Below are 15,797 nucleotides of genomic sequence, written 5' to 3'. Positions count from 1 at the left end.
ATTTAGTTTTTTACTTAATAAATTAAATAATTATAATAAAATTTTAATTAGAAAACTTATATCTATATAAGTACAGCCAAGTTGTATAGGTCGGTTTGAGAATTTAGCCTAAATTCATGCACGTAATTCTTTTGAATAGGACGTATTTGAAAGAGCATACGACGATTTATTTACATCGAGGTACTTAGTAAATCGTTACGTAAAATATGGTTCAATACTGTTTATGATGAGTTTATATTTTATTTTATGTATGTATTTTAATATACATACGCGGCGTATGTTTGCTAAAGTGACAAGATGTTGCACAGATGTTGAATAAAAATTGCTTGCATTTGCTTTTTGTGTAGCATATTTTATTAAGTAATTACTAAATAATAACATATAATTTATATTGTAGCAGTATGCCTACTGTAGAGATAAAATGGTATTTATGCTATGTAGTGTAAAGCTGTAATTAAATTAAAAAAAAAAAAATAAATAAATAATTTATTTATTACTATTAATTAAATTAATTAACAGTTAATGATTTTAACCTGTAACTTACAATCTAAACCTAACTAAAGTAAATTGAGCCTTAACTTTTAACTTAATAACCCCATTGATTAGTCGTTACTCATTACTACTCATTAGTATTAGTCTCTCTAGAATAGATTAGCAGTAAAGAGTAAGGTTTAGTTTAGTTAAGGGAGTGAGAGCACTAAAATTTCTGACTTTACTTTAAAAAACTACTGATTAAAAAAAAATTAAAGTTTAATATATAATTATTACATAATTATAATATCACTGAAAGGTATTATTTTATTATTAATTATAAAATTTAAAAAATCCATTATAATAAATAAATAAAAGTAGTATGTCTGCTTTTTCACTGAAGAGTTTCTGTGGAGATCATTTTTGGGTATTTTGTTTAAATTATAAAAATTTTTTTAAATTTTAATAAATCTTTAATTTATTATTTGATACAAAATGTCATTTTAGAAATAATAATTTTTTGCCTGTTATTGAATATTTCAATTTAGATATTATTCATATTTACAAGAAAAAACTTTAAAGATGAATATAATTTTGCTAGAATAATTCAGATTTTTGGGACAACGAAAGCCCAGAGTTCACAAGCTGTTTTTTATGGATTATGCCAATCAGTATTCCTTGCTTCTTCATTATTTTAATTGCCCCGTTTTATATTTTGATCTACTTGAGAAAATTGAAATATGGCAGAAAGATCAAAAATATGTCCATTGTATCCAAACTAGAGTTGGTAAGTCATTTTCTTCTTCTTTTATTAACTTTTTTCAAGTTAAGGAATAATGTCAAAGTGCTTGGCTGTTGGCTAAAAGCTTGACTGAAGCATGTCAAGCTATGGAATATCTCAACATGTATATAATTTTTTTTATTTATAAAATAATTGTTAAGGTAATTTTAGTTGTAGTCAATGAACAATTTGTTGAAGTATCCCTATTTATTAAATTTGATATAAGTGTCAACATTTTGTATTGAACTATTAATCTGAATGAATTATTGAAATTGTTACATTAACTGATAACAAAGCCTAAAATTGCCATACTCATCACAGATAGCTTCTGGAAGCATGCTAGTAACAAACATATTGTGCCTATCGTATCACGCTGTTAAATATTTCTCGGGCGATGTTCATTTCAGATCAGTTATAGCCTCTTCTATAATGTCTTTGTCCTTTGTAAGTTGTTACATGCTTGCAAATATTTAAAATATAATTTGTTATACATCTAAATGCTATTTCAGTTTAATAAATAGTTTTATGCTATTATTTTATGATAAATTTAAACTTATGTGACAATGGAACTTATATAACTTATGTATGTTTGTATGTTACTTAAAAATAGAGATTGTTCAATGATTTTATGACTGATGTTTCAACTGATATTTAACAGGCGGTATCATTTCTTACCCTTCTCATGGAAAAGAAGAAGAGATTAGTTACTTCATTCTGCCTTCCTTCATTCTATACCCTCCTCTCGTTCTCCATGGTATTTTATACATTCGTTCTCTTTTGGGGAAGGAATTACTCTACGGTCGGTTACTCCTCCTAATTTTAAATTTACCAATTCATTTATTTTTTAGTGTTTATTTGTAATTATTTTTGTTGCAGTGTAAAAACACTTTCAAGTTAAATTTTTTGTGTGAGTTTGTCACATAATTTTTTATTAGCAGATGATATTTTTTAAAAATAAATTATACAGATCTCTAAGAATTATGCTCTCTATGTAACTGCTTTCTCCTGGTTCTCATTTCAAGTTTACCTGATGCTCCTCCTGACTTGCTTTGTCAATTCTGATGGAGTCAAAACAGTTGCTCAGGTTTATTTTTTTTTGTTCCCACTTTTTAAGGCAGTCTTTTCATTATTGTGTATCAGTTTTGAATCCAATTTTGGCGATCATTTGTAATTTTTCAGTATGATCTGCTAATTGCTAATAAATAATAACTTTGTCCCATCTTATTAAAAAATTCACAGCAGTAAGAAATGATATTGCTGGCACACATTGAAAATTTACTTTTTCTTGAATTTAGGATTAAGTTTTTTGTTAAATTATATACTAATGAAACATTTTCCTAATATTTAATTTTTAGTTTATAAGTTGTTACAGGTATTTATTTAACTTTTAAAATTTATTGAGCTACTGAGAAATATTAAGTTTTAAACTGAATGAACAGTGTAACAATATAATACATATTGTCATCATTGTGTTATTTACTATTTACTTTTGCCAGTACGTTGCACAGCTCGAAAGTCTTATTGTTTTTTTGTTATGTTTTGTTTTTATTTGTCTACATCTACATTGTTGCTGTCGTTGACATTTTTGATTTTGTTTCTTAAACTCTTGAGCTTGTTTGCTTTATCTGACGTTTTTATGCTCACTTCGATTTCTCAAAAGTTTTTTAAATTGTGTGTATGTGTTTGTCTGTCTGAATGGTGAATGATAAGTTACTCAAGCTAGGCTCTAAAGTCACGTTTGTTGAACACAGTTGATCGAATAGATATACCATTATAGCCCTTTCTTTCCTTGCTCTTCAAAGTGTTGAATCTACATGCAAAGCATAATCACATTTTGTGGGAATAGATGTGGTAAATGATGGAGTTTCACTCTTCGTTTCAATGGCTATGTTTTTTATTTTCATTACATTAACTTGAATATTTACTTACATTATACCTTATACATTACATTAATATTTACATTAACTTGAATATTAACAAATGTGCGATGGCACGCAATTGTCTAAACCTGTTTGGTAGTCTTAATTAAATTATAAAATTTTATTGATAGTTTTGGAATGTGCCAAAAATAATTGACCATTTGTTATATTTTTTATTGGTGTCTTCAGATATAGATCATATAGATATATATTTGATGGTTTATTTTATAGCCAATGAGTTTCATAACCTTCAACAAAAAATACAATAGTGGATACAATAGCAAGGTCCATAGTAAGCAATTGAATTAGTGAATTAAGTTCCAGTTGTTTTTCACAGGCAGATACTTATATGTGATGTTTATGATCATCTATTTTGGTTTTACTAGAGTTAAAGTAAAAGTTACTCTAAATTAATTAAATATTGATTCAACTTTAAAGAATATATATATATATATATATATATATATATATATATATATATATATATATATATATATATATATACATATATACTTTTAGAGTAAAATTTAATTTTTATTTCACCTTTTTTTTATATAGGATGCCTCACCAGAGTGGAAGTCATCATGGCTGTGTGTTCTCACTTACACCTGGGTGTATAAGTGAGTGCTTTTGTTTGTCTGTCTGTCTGTTTGTTTGTCTGTCTGTTTCTGTCTGTCTGTTTGTTTGCTTGTTTGTTTGTCTGTTGTTTATCATGAAATTTATTCATGCTCTTGAAATGGTTCATGCATGTTTTTATTGCACTGTATGCTTTTTATCATCACTCCTGTTTTCATAACCCAGCCATTAAGTGTTTACATTGATTTAAGTAAGAAATTAAAAAAAAGCTGTTCCTAATAATTTTTTTCAAAGTTCAATATGTACTCTGTTGTGCTATTAAACTTTGCTTAACGTGATGTTCCATGTAAAGGTTTGGTCTATCGTTATTGGTTATGTAACTTATTCAACTGTAGTTTTTAGTTTCGTTTCATCCAAAAAACAATTTTTAAGATGCATTTTTGAGAATTTTTTTAAAATAGTATTTACAATTTAAAAGTTTAATCAAGGAAAAACTAATTTCTTTCCATTAAGGTTGTTGATCAAAGGCTACAAGAGCAGCCTGTCGATGAAAGATTTGTGGACAGTGGATGATGATTTGGAGGCATCTCGCTGTAGGACATACTTCAACAAGATCAAAACATCCAAAAAGTTAGGATCGTTGTGTTAATTAATTATTTAATTAATGAATAATAATATAATAACGACGTCCATAACGATATTAATATAAAAAGACACGTGAAATTTTTAAAAGTTGTTAAAGGTCGTTGAAATAGAATTCTTCATTTTTTTTTCAACAGCACTTCATTGTTGAAGGTTTTATTTAAAATGTTCTCTTGCAATCTCATGTTGTCGTACCTGTTCATGCTGGTTGCTATCTTCTGCATGTTTACCGTTCCTATGATATTAAGGTTATTATTTTACTTATTTATTTTAATTCCCCTTCAACTTTGTTATATTTATGCTGCCTCTAAATTTTTTTTAAACATTCAATATGCCGCTCTACAAGTGTCGAAATTGTTCATGTTAATTGTTAATTTTTCGTTTAGCTGCCAACGCATGTTAAACTCTCACGCCGTGTAGGTTGTGTACATCCATGCAAACACAGCACTGCTCTTTGCATATACATATTTATATTTGTTCAAGTTAACTCGTCACTGATTTATTTTTACTATTGATCATAACCTACTTGAAATTTCAGCATCTTCATAAAATTCTTCGACAACCCATCCGCTCCTCTCTGGAATGGAGTTGTTATCACGACCCTCTTCTTCGTCATCTACGCAATAGAATCGATCAGCTACCAACGGATGACTTATTTAGGTTTAAGGGTGAACTACGGAGTCACATCAACCCTCATTGCTGTCATCTACAACAAGGTGACACGTGCTTTAATCAAATTAAATATTTTTCAGTTAATATCTTATCAATTTTTTTTTGTATTCCAGCTAATAAGCTTAGACTTAAACAGCAAACAGTCTTTTTTATCATCGTCTAGAAAGTTGGCACACCACAAAAGCAGAAATTCCACAAATAACAACTCTGTAACAGCCACCACAAATGGCGAAATACTGAACTTATTGTCAACTGACGTTTATATAGTTGGTGAATTTTTTTCACACTCCTACTTAATCTGGGCCACACCTCTCCAAATTATCCTCTTGATTGTCTTACTTTGGCACCTGCTCGGACGTGCTATCATCATTCTCATTAGTATCATCATCATTGTCGTCATCACTGTTGCAGCAATATCTTATCCTTTGAAAGCCTATCAAGTTTTTAAATTTTTTTACATTCATTTTAAATGTTTATTGCTAATTTTAAGTTTTTTTTATCAGACATTTTAGGTTTGATGTAGGATTAATATAATATCTTTATGTTGCGTTTTTTTCATGTTTTCAGCCATATGTAATTTATTATCTTCAATTTTCATTTATCACATGTCACATCATTCTCCTGCCTAAATAAAAGCCTGTTTCATTCTTAGTACTTTTTCTATAACTTGAAGTGAATGTATAGAAATCACAAATACTCTTCCACTTGCAGTTATTTCCGCCTTGCCTTGCAATTCAAACAAGTTAATGAATGATGCCCTTTGTTCTGAAGAAATTTTAGCACCTAATACTCTATTCTATCCATGCTGTTGTTTTATCATGCTGTTGTTTTTTTTAAGAGTCAAATTATTGCAATCCTTAGTTTCTTCTTGTTATTTTGAGACCATTAACTATTATATAACTGGAGTAGTTATTATTTAGCTCTATATGCTGAAACCAGTTTACTACACGTAATATGTATGCGAAATCTCTCAGTATTTTTAATAAAGTTTTTATCTCCTTAACCATTCAATTGTTTTCCTCTGATTATTAAGCCATAGTTTCCATAAGTTTATCGAGTTGTTTAATTTCTTCCGCCATCTTTCCTACTTGACTTACGCCTACATTTGATGCTCTTGTGACAGTTTTGTCGTTCGTAGTAACGAGCAATTATGTATCTATTGATAGTTTCTTCATAAGTTCCATATCTGTCAAAAGTTTTTATCTGCAAGTGATCACAATACACAACAAAATCAACTAGATTCGCCAGATGAAATGGAAAGACAAAAGATTGAAATTTTTAGATGAAATTTTAAACAAAATAAAGGTAATTTTTTTTCTTATTTTGTTTGTCTTGCCTTGAAGCTACATGATAATATCTAATAGCGCAGAATTATATTTATTTGAAATGCAGTTGCTGAAGTTTTACACGTGGGAGAGTGTGTTTGAGAAGAAGTTGGCAGACCTGAGGGGCTTTGAGTTGAATGGCTTGAAAAAGTTTTTCTACCTCAACAGCATAAACGTGTTCATATCCTTGTTCGTTCCTAATTTGGTGAGCGTTCTTGTGTTTGAGCATATTAATGATAGCTTGCCTAAGTAATTCAGCGTGATCAAATGTGTATGACAAATTTAAAACAATTAATTGACAACAAACAAACAAACAAACAAACAATCAAACAAACAAACAAACTAACGAAGGTAACGTTTGCCACGTTTTCTGTTTACTCGCTCTATGTTGGTTTCTTGGACGCCAGAGTGGCCTTCACATCATTCTCATTGTTTGGTCTTTTCCAATTTCAACTCTATCTCACACCTGTCATAATCACTCTTTCAATTAAAGTGTGTTTTTCAAAATTACAGTTTCAACTTTGTTTTTATTTCGTTTCGATGATTTATTAACGCTTTTTAAAGTCCAGAGTTTCTCTGAGAAGAATTGAAAATTTCCTCAGGCTTACTGAGCAAATGAATTATGTAGAAAACATCACTGACACTGAATCGGCAACAGTGGGAGGTCATTTTACAATTTGCTACAATTTTTTAAAATTGTTGAAACGTTAAACCTTTTTATTGTCTTGGTAATGTATTAACCATGACGTAACCAAATAAATAATTAAATAAATAAATTAAAATAAAATAAATAAATAAAATTGTGACAATGACAAGATAAAAGAACGTCACTTGTGATAACGGATGGCTCATTCAAATGGTCTCAAGTGGGTCCTCTCGTTCTCAGCAAGTAATTGTTTTATTAATTTTCTTGCTGTAGTATTAGTATAAATTATTATTAGAATAATAATTGAATAAATTATAGATTAATAATAAATTTTTATTATAATAATAATTTTATGTATTAAGTGTAAAAGTTACAAAAAATGAGTTCTGATTGTAATAGAGACATGTGCATAGCGTACTTCAGTGCAGAATTCGAAATTTAAAAAATTTCTCACTAATCACTCTCTACAAACGATAAAAAAATAAAATAAACTACTCAAAATCAGCATCAACCTACGTGTTCAGGAACCATCACTTGTGGCTATTGTGGGCCAGGTTGGGTCAGGCAAGTCGGCCATATTGTCAGCCATTTTAGGCGAACTTCATAAAGTTCAAGGTCAAGTGGAAGTTAAGGTCAGCAGAGTGTATGATTCGTTATTTATTATGTAATTGTTTCTTAATTTTTCTTTAAATAAATATAACAGTTACTTGTTTCTTTAAAATTGTGTTTTAACAGTTTTTCAAGTTTTGATTAGACTTTTCAAAGGGACTTCCTTTTACCCAGTGAATGATTTTAAAATTTAGGGACGTATAGCTTATGTACCTCAGGAAGCCTGGATATTGAACGCATCACTTCGCGACAACATTTTGTTAGGCCAACCATATGAGAAAAAGAAGTTCAATGAAATAATCGGCGCATGTGCTCTCACTGAAGATTTATTGCTTCTCAGTGAAGGGGAGATGACAGAGATTGGAGAGAAGGTAAGTTGCTTGTTGCAGTCGTTCCTGTTTCCTTCATATATCAAAATTTTTTTTATTCGCAACAGTTTTGCAGTTTGTTTGATTGGATTTATTTTAAATTATTCAGTTGTTTTTACATTGACAAGCACTATTAAAACTGATCGACCTTTGATTTGACTGAAAATGAATGAGTGATCTTTAATTGAAACATTTCTAAAATTGTTGAATGTTTTAAAAAGGGAGTTAATTTAAGCGGAGGTCAGAAGCAGCGAGTGAGCTTGGCCCGAAGCATCTACCAGGACTGTGACGTGTACCTGTTCGACGATCCACTCAGTGCTGTTGACTCACACGTCGCCACGCACATCTTCGACAGCCTCATCGGACCACACGGCATGCTCAAAAACAAGGTTCACTCGGCTAAATATGGAAGTTTATTAATCATTTTAAAAAAATAGTTCCACAATTTATAACCACTGATGATGTTGTATTTGATACAACTCAGACCAGGTTGTTAGTGACTCATGCAGTGAACATACTCCCCCATGTCGACCAGGTTGTTGTGCTGGATGGAGGTTGTATCGTTGAGCAAGGCACCTACCAGCAACTCATGAACAACGACAAATACATAACCAGGGTGCTGACGAGCAACGACCACGCCGCGAAACTTCTCAACGACAAATTTGATGATGGTCTCCGAAACGGAAACATTAATGACAACAGCCGTGAACCTGACAGAACAGAATTGTGAGTCATTTATATACATTCACAGTCTCATTGAAACTATTTTAGACATTTATTTTAATTAGTGATACGATCGTTGTTGATGATGTAGCAGAAGGGAAAGCTAATTTATTTGGCAATCCAGAAGTAATCGGAAAGGTAGGTTGGATTTTTGAATTGTTGCTTATCATTTGTTAGTTTGGATTTCAAAATTTCCATTATTTTACTTTTAGTGAAATAATCGTTATCAACTATCTCAGGTAACATGGTCAGCTTACAGGTTTTACTTAACTCTGTTGAAGTATAAGTGGGCCTTTCTAGCCGTTGCCTGTTTCCTAATCTTCAGAACCTTCCAAACCCTCTCTTACATCTGGATTACTCGATGGACTGGTGATCGTCACCTATTCAAACTTTATAATGGAAATATTGAAAATAGCTCATACGGAGCAGGCTTTAATCGCAATATTACGTTGAACATCTACAACCAAACTTCACATAGCACAGGAGACATAATAAACGCAAGTGATATCAATTCTAACGACGCTGGCGCTGCAGCTAGGAGTTATAACGGGTTGAACGCCTTCACGTTCACTTACGATAATTACGAAGATGGGGTTATGCATTACGTGAGCAGGTACGGATTCTTGCTGCTGGCACATGGTTGGATATCAGATATTTTTCGCCACAATTTTATTGAAAAGTTTCTCCATGTTAACTTTTTCTAATCAGAACTGTAGTAATTTTTATGTATGATGAAAGTCGGGTGGATGTTTGTTGACATTTTCAAATTGTCTCGCTCATGTTTTCAAGATTAGCACAATGAAACAGTTATTTCATAATGTTTTGTAATTATTTTGTCAGCCTTCTTCGTCATCTTGTACTGCGTGGTTCGTATTGAGACGTCAGTGAAGGCATGCAAACGGCTGCACTCTACCATGGTTCATCGGATCATGCGCGCCACCATGAACTTCTTTTATAGCACACCCACCGGCAGGATCATCAACAGGTTTCATTTTTTTAATTTTATCCTCATCTACATATTGTTTCATAATTTATCTCAGATCCATGATTTTTAACCTACACCTTGAAACCAAAAACATTTTCCTGTTAATTTCTTGTTTAACAAATAAGCACTATATATCTGGTTTGTGAATTGTTAATGATCGACATCTTCCCTTGAAGATTTTCGAAGGATTTGGATGCGATTGACAACACTCTCCCTGATCTCACACATCAGTGGTTGACGGTGCTGACTTCACTGACTGCCACCATTTTGGTCGTTTCATTTTCTGTCCCCGCATTCATTGCCGTGGTACTTCTTTTGTTGGCTCTGTTCCTTTCCTTGCAGGTTTTATAATTATTTTTCGGATTGTACTTTATTTCAATTTTTGACTTTTTTTGTTCAAAAGTTCATTAAACCATTTCATGTTATCAATTCGGTATACAAAATTTTTTATTGGAATGTTTATATTAGATTTGTATTATTTGCATTTGTATTATTGAACTGTGACAGAACCTAAGGACTTTAGAGCATGTTCAACAAATGTCATTTTGCTTAAAAGTCTAGTTTAGATGGTTTATAAATAATCCATTCAGCACTTCTACCTGCCGACTGTCTGCCAGTTGAAGTGGTTGAGTTCAAATTCTCGCTCCCCAATTTACGCACACGTCTGTGAGACTGTTGATGGACTGACATCTATGAGAGCTTTCAACAAACAAAGCATGTTTATGAATAGATTTGACCAGCTCGTCAATGAGAATACAGTCTACAGTTGTGCCATCAATGCTGCTGATAGGTTGCTTAGGGCGCATATCTTAATTAACTTTTTTGCTGATTTGTCTATTGGCTTTGCCGCTTTTGCGTGTCATCTTTTGTCTACTTTATAAATATTTTCATTTAAAATTTCATTACTTTTCAAATTTGCATAATTCAGTATTTTTTGGTACTCATTATTGCTTTTCATCATCAGATAATGAGTTAGTTATGTACATACGCGTATATATACATTTTTTTGTAATTTGTGTTACTTTCGACTTTGAATTACCATTTTCCAACCTGCTCAAACATTAAGACGACAAAACCAACCAAACGAGATTATGATATTTCTGAATTTTTATTTTTATAAAAAGTATTTCAATTCTCATTTCTACGTGTTGATGCGCTAACAGAGATTTTAAGTTTATCTCTAAAATTTTCCTAACATTAAAACTTATATCAATAGATGGCTGTCAATTCAGCTAGAATTTATTGGATGTCTGGTAACATTGTTTGCTGCGGTGTTTTCAATAGTGAATCGCTCATCACTCAATGGCTCCATAGTTGGCTACTACATGGCTGCCACAATCCAGGTTGGTTGACTGGCGAGTCATTTGTGATGATGCTGTTGCATGAGTGACTCTAATGATGAATGAAACTGGTTGTCGTTTGCAGTAATTAATTGTTGCTAATAGTGGGTTGTGTTTGACTGTAATGCAGTTACATCTTTCCACCTCAAACATTCTTCTCACACTGATCTTATAATAATTTTTTACAAATTTAATTTCATGCGTGATGTATTTAGATACATAGTTGTGTATACGAACCCAAACACCACACCAGGACTCCTTCTTCCTCTGCTACCTCATAAAGATCCACTCATCCATGGAGACGACCATGGTGTCTCTCCTCAGACTGCAAGAATATTTGAATGTTGACGTGGAGGCTGTTGATGATTGCTTCAGTGAAGATGTTCAGAACGGGGGGGACGAAGTTGAAGTTAAGCAGAACTTGTTGGCGCATTATAAAAGTTAATGTTTTTTTTCTTGACTTTTCATTAATAAATTAAATTTAATGGTATTTTTAATTACTGCTGGTGAAATTATTGTTTAATTGGCAATGAATTAGCCAACGTTTTTTTTCTTCAATAAATCGTTTAGGTTCCAGGTTGAAGCAGGAAGAATGTAAGGGAAATTTTTTATTTAAGAATGGTCAGATAGAATTCAGAAACTACAGTATGAGGTATAGAGAGGATTTGGACTATGCCCTTAAACACGTTAACTTACTGATCAAATCTAGAGAAAAGGTAAATATATTTTAGTAAAAACGTTGATATTATTTAGCATTCAAATGACTTCAACGATAGTGGGATGCCTCACATGCAGGTTGGCATCATGGGTCGTACAGGGGCTGGCAAGAGTTCTTTGATCTCAGCTCTCTTCCGTTTCAGTCAGTCTGAAGGTTCCATCTACATAGATAATTATGACATTTCCAAGTTGCCTTTGAAAGTTTTGAGATCCAACATTACCGTTCTGTCACAAGTAAAAATTATTTTTATCTGATATTTTATTTTTAAATTGAATTGGCTTCCACCTTTTCAAAACATAACTTGATTACGTAAGTCAAGTTTGTATAATATCTTAAGATAATCTTACTGTTTTTTTAAAATAAATTTAATTAGAATGAATTAAATGACCTTTTGCTTGTTGTCAAAAGCATGTTGCTATCAATCAACTCCGATTCCAATTATTTAACTCTCAAACAATGACTTTCTTAAGACATCGACGCATGCGTTCATTCATTTGCCTTTGGATTGTTGAAAGTTTCTTCCATGAGCCTTACCTGATAAGTCAATAACTTCATAGTTATCATTCGAAATCGAGCTGCCTCTGTTGTTGTGCTCTCTTGTGTTTTCTACATTGAAATGGCTGCACTGGTTGATGGTTGTTGACAAACGTGTCTTGTTTAAAATACAATCTGCCAGTTTTCAAATGTTTAAATAAGACAGCGACAATAAATAATAATGAAATAATTCAGAAAATTTATTATAATTTTGTTTTTACGAAATTTCAACGCAGGACCCGTTCATATTCAGTGACACGATAAGAATGAACCTCGATCCGACATCTGAGCATAAGGGGAGTGATGCAGTTATCTGGAAATCACTGGAGCAGGTCAGTTTGCTTCATGTCATCAAGTCGCTGCCCGGTCAACTCGATTTCTTTTGCGAAGCCAATGGTAACAATTTTAGGTGGGGTTACAAGAGTTCAATGTCTTCTGTAGTTTTACGAAATGCTTTTGGTTTGAATTTACATTTGATGACAATTTAGGCTTGTGTAGAAAATGTTTTAGCTTGTTTTAAAATCCGTTAAAAATGTCAACTTGTTTATATGCCTAGATGTTTGCTTATAAATCTAATTTACTTTTTAAAAAATATTAAGATTCATTTGTTGAAATGACTATTTAAAAAGCATCAAATGATTTTTTTATGATTACTCCATATTACTGTCCCATAAAGTGTTGGCCAGCGTCAGCTTCTGTGCCTGGCTCGAACTCTGCTCCACAAAACTTCAATCCTCATCTTGGACGAAGCTACCGCGGGTTAGAGATCTTAAATTGGAAGTTTAATCTTTCTAAACGTAGTTGTGGTTACAAATGTTACTTGCTACTAAAATATTTTTAGTTTTTCAATATCGTTACATGTTTGTTTGTTCCGCTAAATTAACAGAATGTATTAGAAATGTAAGCAACTCTAGGTTTGATAATTTTTTTTCGAGGTCCTGTATAAATTTTAAGTTAAAAAGTCGGTTTATTTTGTTTCACTAACATTTAATAGATCAATTCAATGTATGTCGCTTCTTTTCAATTTGATTTATGTTGTAAATACTTAATTTCGTCCTAACAAACCACAACACCAGCCGTTGACTTTGAGACGGACAAATTAATTCAATCGACGATCAGCAGGGAGTTCAAAGATTGTACCGTCATCATCATAGCACACCGCATGTCTTCAACTGCCAGTTGTGACAGGTCATTCATTCATTGTTATATACATTTGTTGGTTTTCAGTTTTTTATTGTAATTTATTGTAACTTATTATTGTGATTTATTGTAAATTATTATAACATTTTCTAACTTATTGTTATTTCTTATGTAAACTTTCAGAATACTGCACATGGACCAAGGTGTGTTGCGGGGCAACTAAACAGAACTATTTTTTTCATGTATAGAGGAATATAATTTGGAAGTTAAATATCGGCTCTTGAATGATAGGAATGCCATCAACTCTCTGAGTATTGTTTTATTTCTTGGGCATATTTTCTGACATAATGATATTTTTAATGCATAATTTATTATATATTTTTTTGATTTCTTATTTTTTGTTTTTCGTTAACGATTCGACTCGCGCCTTCGTCATACGATCGTAACGGATGTGATGCAAATGTTGCTAGGAAATCTGTGGTATTCGTTAAGATTTCATTTGATTTTTATTAAATATTTCATTATTTTTTGTTTTATTAGTTTTATTTATTTTTTATTTAAAAATTGCATTATTAAAACATCGGCACATAATTTTAAACTTTTTAAAACCACAATTTTATTTATATTTAGTTGGTGATTTTTTTAATTTTCTTTTTGTTGTGAGTCAGATTTTCTTCTAGTTCATGTATTCACTGCACAGATTGGTTGCTGGTATTCAATTAAACACTTGTTGATATATTTCATCGCAGATTCTTTTAAAATTAATTTTTTCAAAAAACTTAACAGTAAAATTTGACGCATTCTTGTATAACTTGAAATACAAATTATATTAAAATGGCTGTAACAGAATGTAAGAGCTTTAAACACATTGTTCAGCAGTTGAAAGACTTGAATTACTGAAACAAACAACTCGGTCTCAGCTCTCAAATGTTTGTTGCAGATGTGTAATCCATCCATTCTTTTAATTTATTTAGCACAGTTTGAAGCACGTTTCATATAAAGTCGTCGTTGTTTACGTGTGATTTGATCTGCTTGTTTACGGGAAATAAAATAATTTCATTGTACTTTTACTAATATGTTAATTTATTAAAATATTAATTTTACAGAAATATTTATTTATTTGTTTATTAGTTGGTTCAATTTTTCCACCGATGATTCTACCTGTTGTTATTTTATCATTTCAATAATAATTTTTGTTTTATACATTTTTAGTTTTAATTTTTTATTTTGTTCATACCATCAGCTGATGAATAAATTAACGGCGGTCACTATTATTGTCCATTTATTTACAACCCGAAAGTTCAACACCTGCTTCTTGCCTCAACCATTCAGCTCTTAATTTCTTTCTCTATAATTAACCTTAATAGGATCAGTTATTTTGAACAATGAACACGCACAAGCATATATATTATATTATTATTTTACACATTTATATACGGTGTTCAGTGTTCTGTTGACTAATTAACAAATGGATCTGTTGAATAATTAATCAGTATTCGACATAATTTTTAATTTAAATGCAATCGACTTTGGTAAATAGTTTTTCAACAACTTCATTAAATGAGCTTTTGTTAGTGCCCTCGTATAAAGTAAGGAAAATTGCAGTTGGGGGCCATGCAGGTGTACTCCACGCACGGGGAGGGGGCATCCGATTGCTTGTATGATTAGTTGAACGACACATTGCAATGCGCTGACATGTTAATCCTTGAATGGTGTTTGATATGAATACGTCGTGTGTTTCTGCTTGAAACCTGCCCATAAGTGCAGCATGTTAACGTTGGCCTTAAAACGTACAAAATTTTCAAAATATTTTTCGTGCTTTTTTATCCTTTACCAGCTTTTTTAAAACATGATTTTCTGTTATACAAATTTTCAATGGTTGAGGTTTTATTAAGATTAAATGATGCAATTTCTTAATTTTTACAATTTTTTCATGAATTCACGTACGATCAATTTAGTTTTAGCATTTGAATACGACTTTCAGTTTTATATTGAGGGCTACTCTTTATTTTTACGATTATTTGATATATTTTTTAAGTTCAGGCAATGGTGAAGCAATAAATTTTGTTTGTGATAACTTTAAAGCAAATGTTGTTACTTTTTCTCATCAGGCGCAATCTGTAGTAGTAGGTATGTTGCAATTTCAAAACGGTACAGTTGTCTATGTAGACGATCTTTTTTTGAATTATTCAGTAAATTAATAACAATATTTTACTTAAAATTTACTTTAATGTTTCACAGCATCTTTTTCGATATTACCTACCTCACGACTTGGTTGCTGATATTGTCAAGAGTTACTACGTAGGTACAATCTGCGTTAAGAAAAACACAATATAAGAATATAAAAT

General features: G+C 31.4%; 1 protein-coding gene across 1 annotated transcript; it reads left to right on the top strand.

Annotated features, from left to right (window-relative positions):
* Positions 1-1,132: 1,132 nt before the first annotated feature.
* Positions 1,133-15,533, top strand: HELRODRAFT_189204 (hypothetical protein; the record flags this gene model as incomplete). Its single annotated transcript, XM_009027274.1, has 31 exons — positions 1,133-1,258; positions 1,911-2,051; positions 2,220-2,336; positions 3,730-3,791; positions 4,261-4,377; positions 4,527-4,637; positions 4,928-5,105; positions 5,175-5,501; positions 6,301-6,366; positions 6,454-6,591; positions 6,738-6,878; positions 6,951-7,050; positions 7,203-7,275; positions 7,538-7,664; positions 7,836-8,012; positions 8,231-8,398; positions 8,494-8,735; positions 8,798-8,870; positions 8,972-9,371; positions 9,573-9,717; positions 9,894-10,059; positions 10,308-10,507; positions 10,934-11,060; positions 11,311-11,497; positions 11,628-11,773; positions 11,853-12,008; positions 12,546-12,718; positions 12,986-13,068; positions 13,386-13,497; positions 14,990-15,069; positions 15,408-15,533. The coding sequence occupies 31 exons, from the start codon at positions 1,133-1,135 to the stop codon at positions 15,500-15,502; spliced, it is 4,554 nt and encodes a 1,517-aa protein (XP_009025522.1). The 3' UTR covers positions 15,503-15,533.
* Between the last annotated feature and the right edge of the window lie 264 nt (positions 15,534-15,797).

This window comes from Helobdella robusta (assembly GCF_000326865.2).
Source record: "Helobdella robusta unplaced genomic scaffold HELROscaffold_5, whole genome shotgun sequence".
NCBI classification, from domain to species: Eukaryota; Metazoa; Annelida; class Clitellata; order Rhynchobdellida; family Glossiphoniidae; genus Helobdella; species Helobdella robusta.
This window is presented reverse-complemented; position numbering and strand designations above follow the sequence as displayed.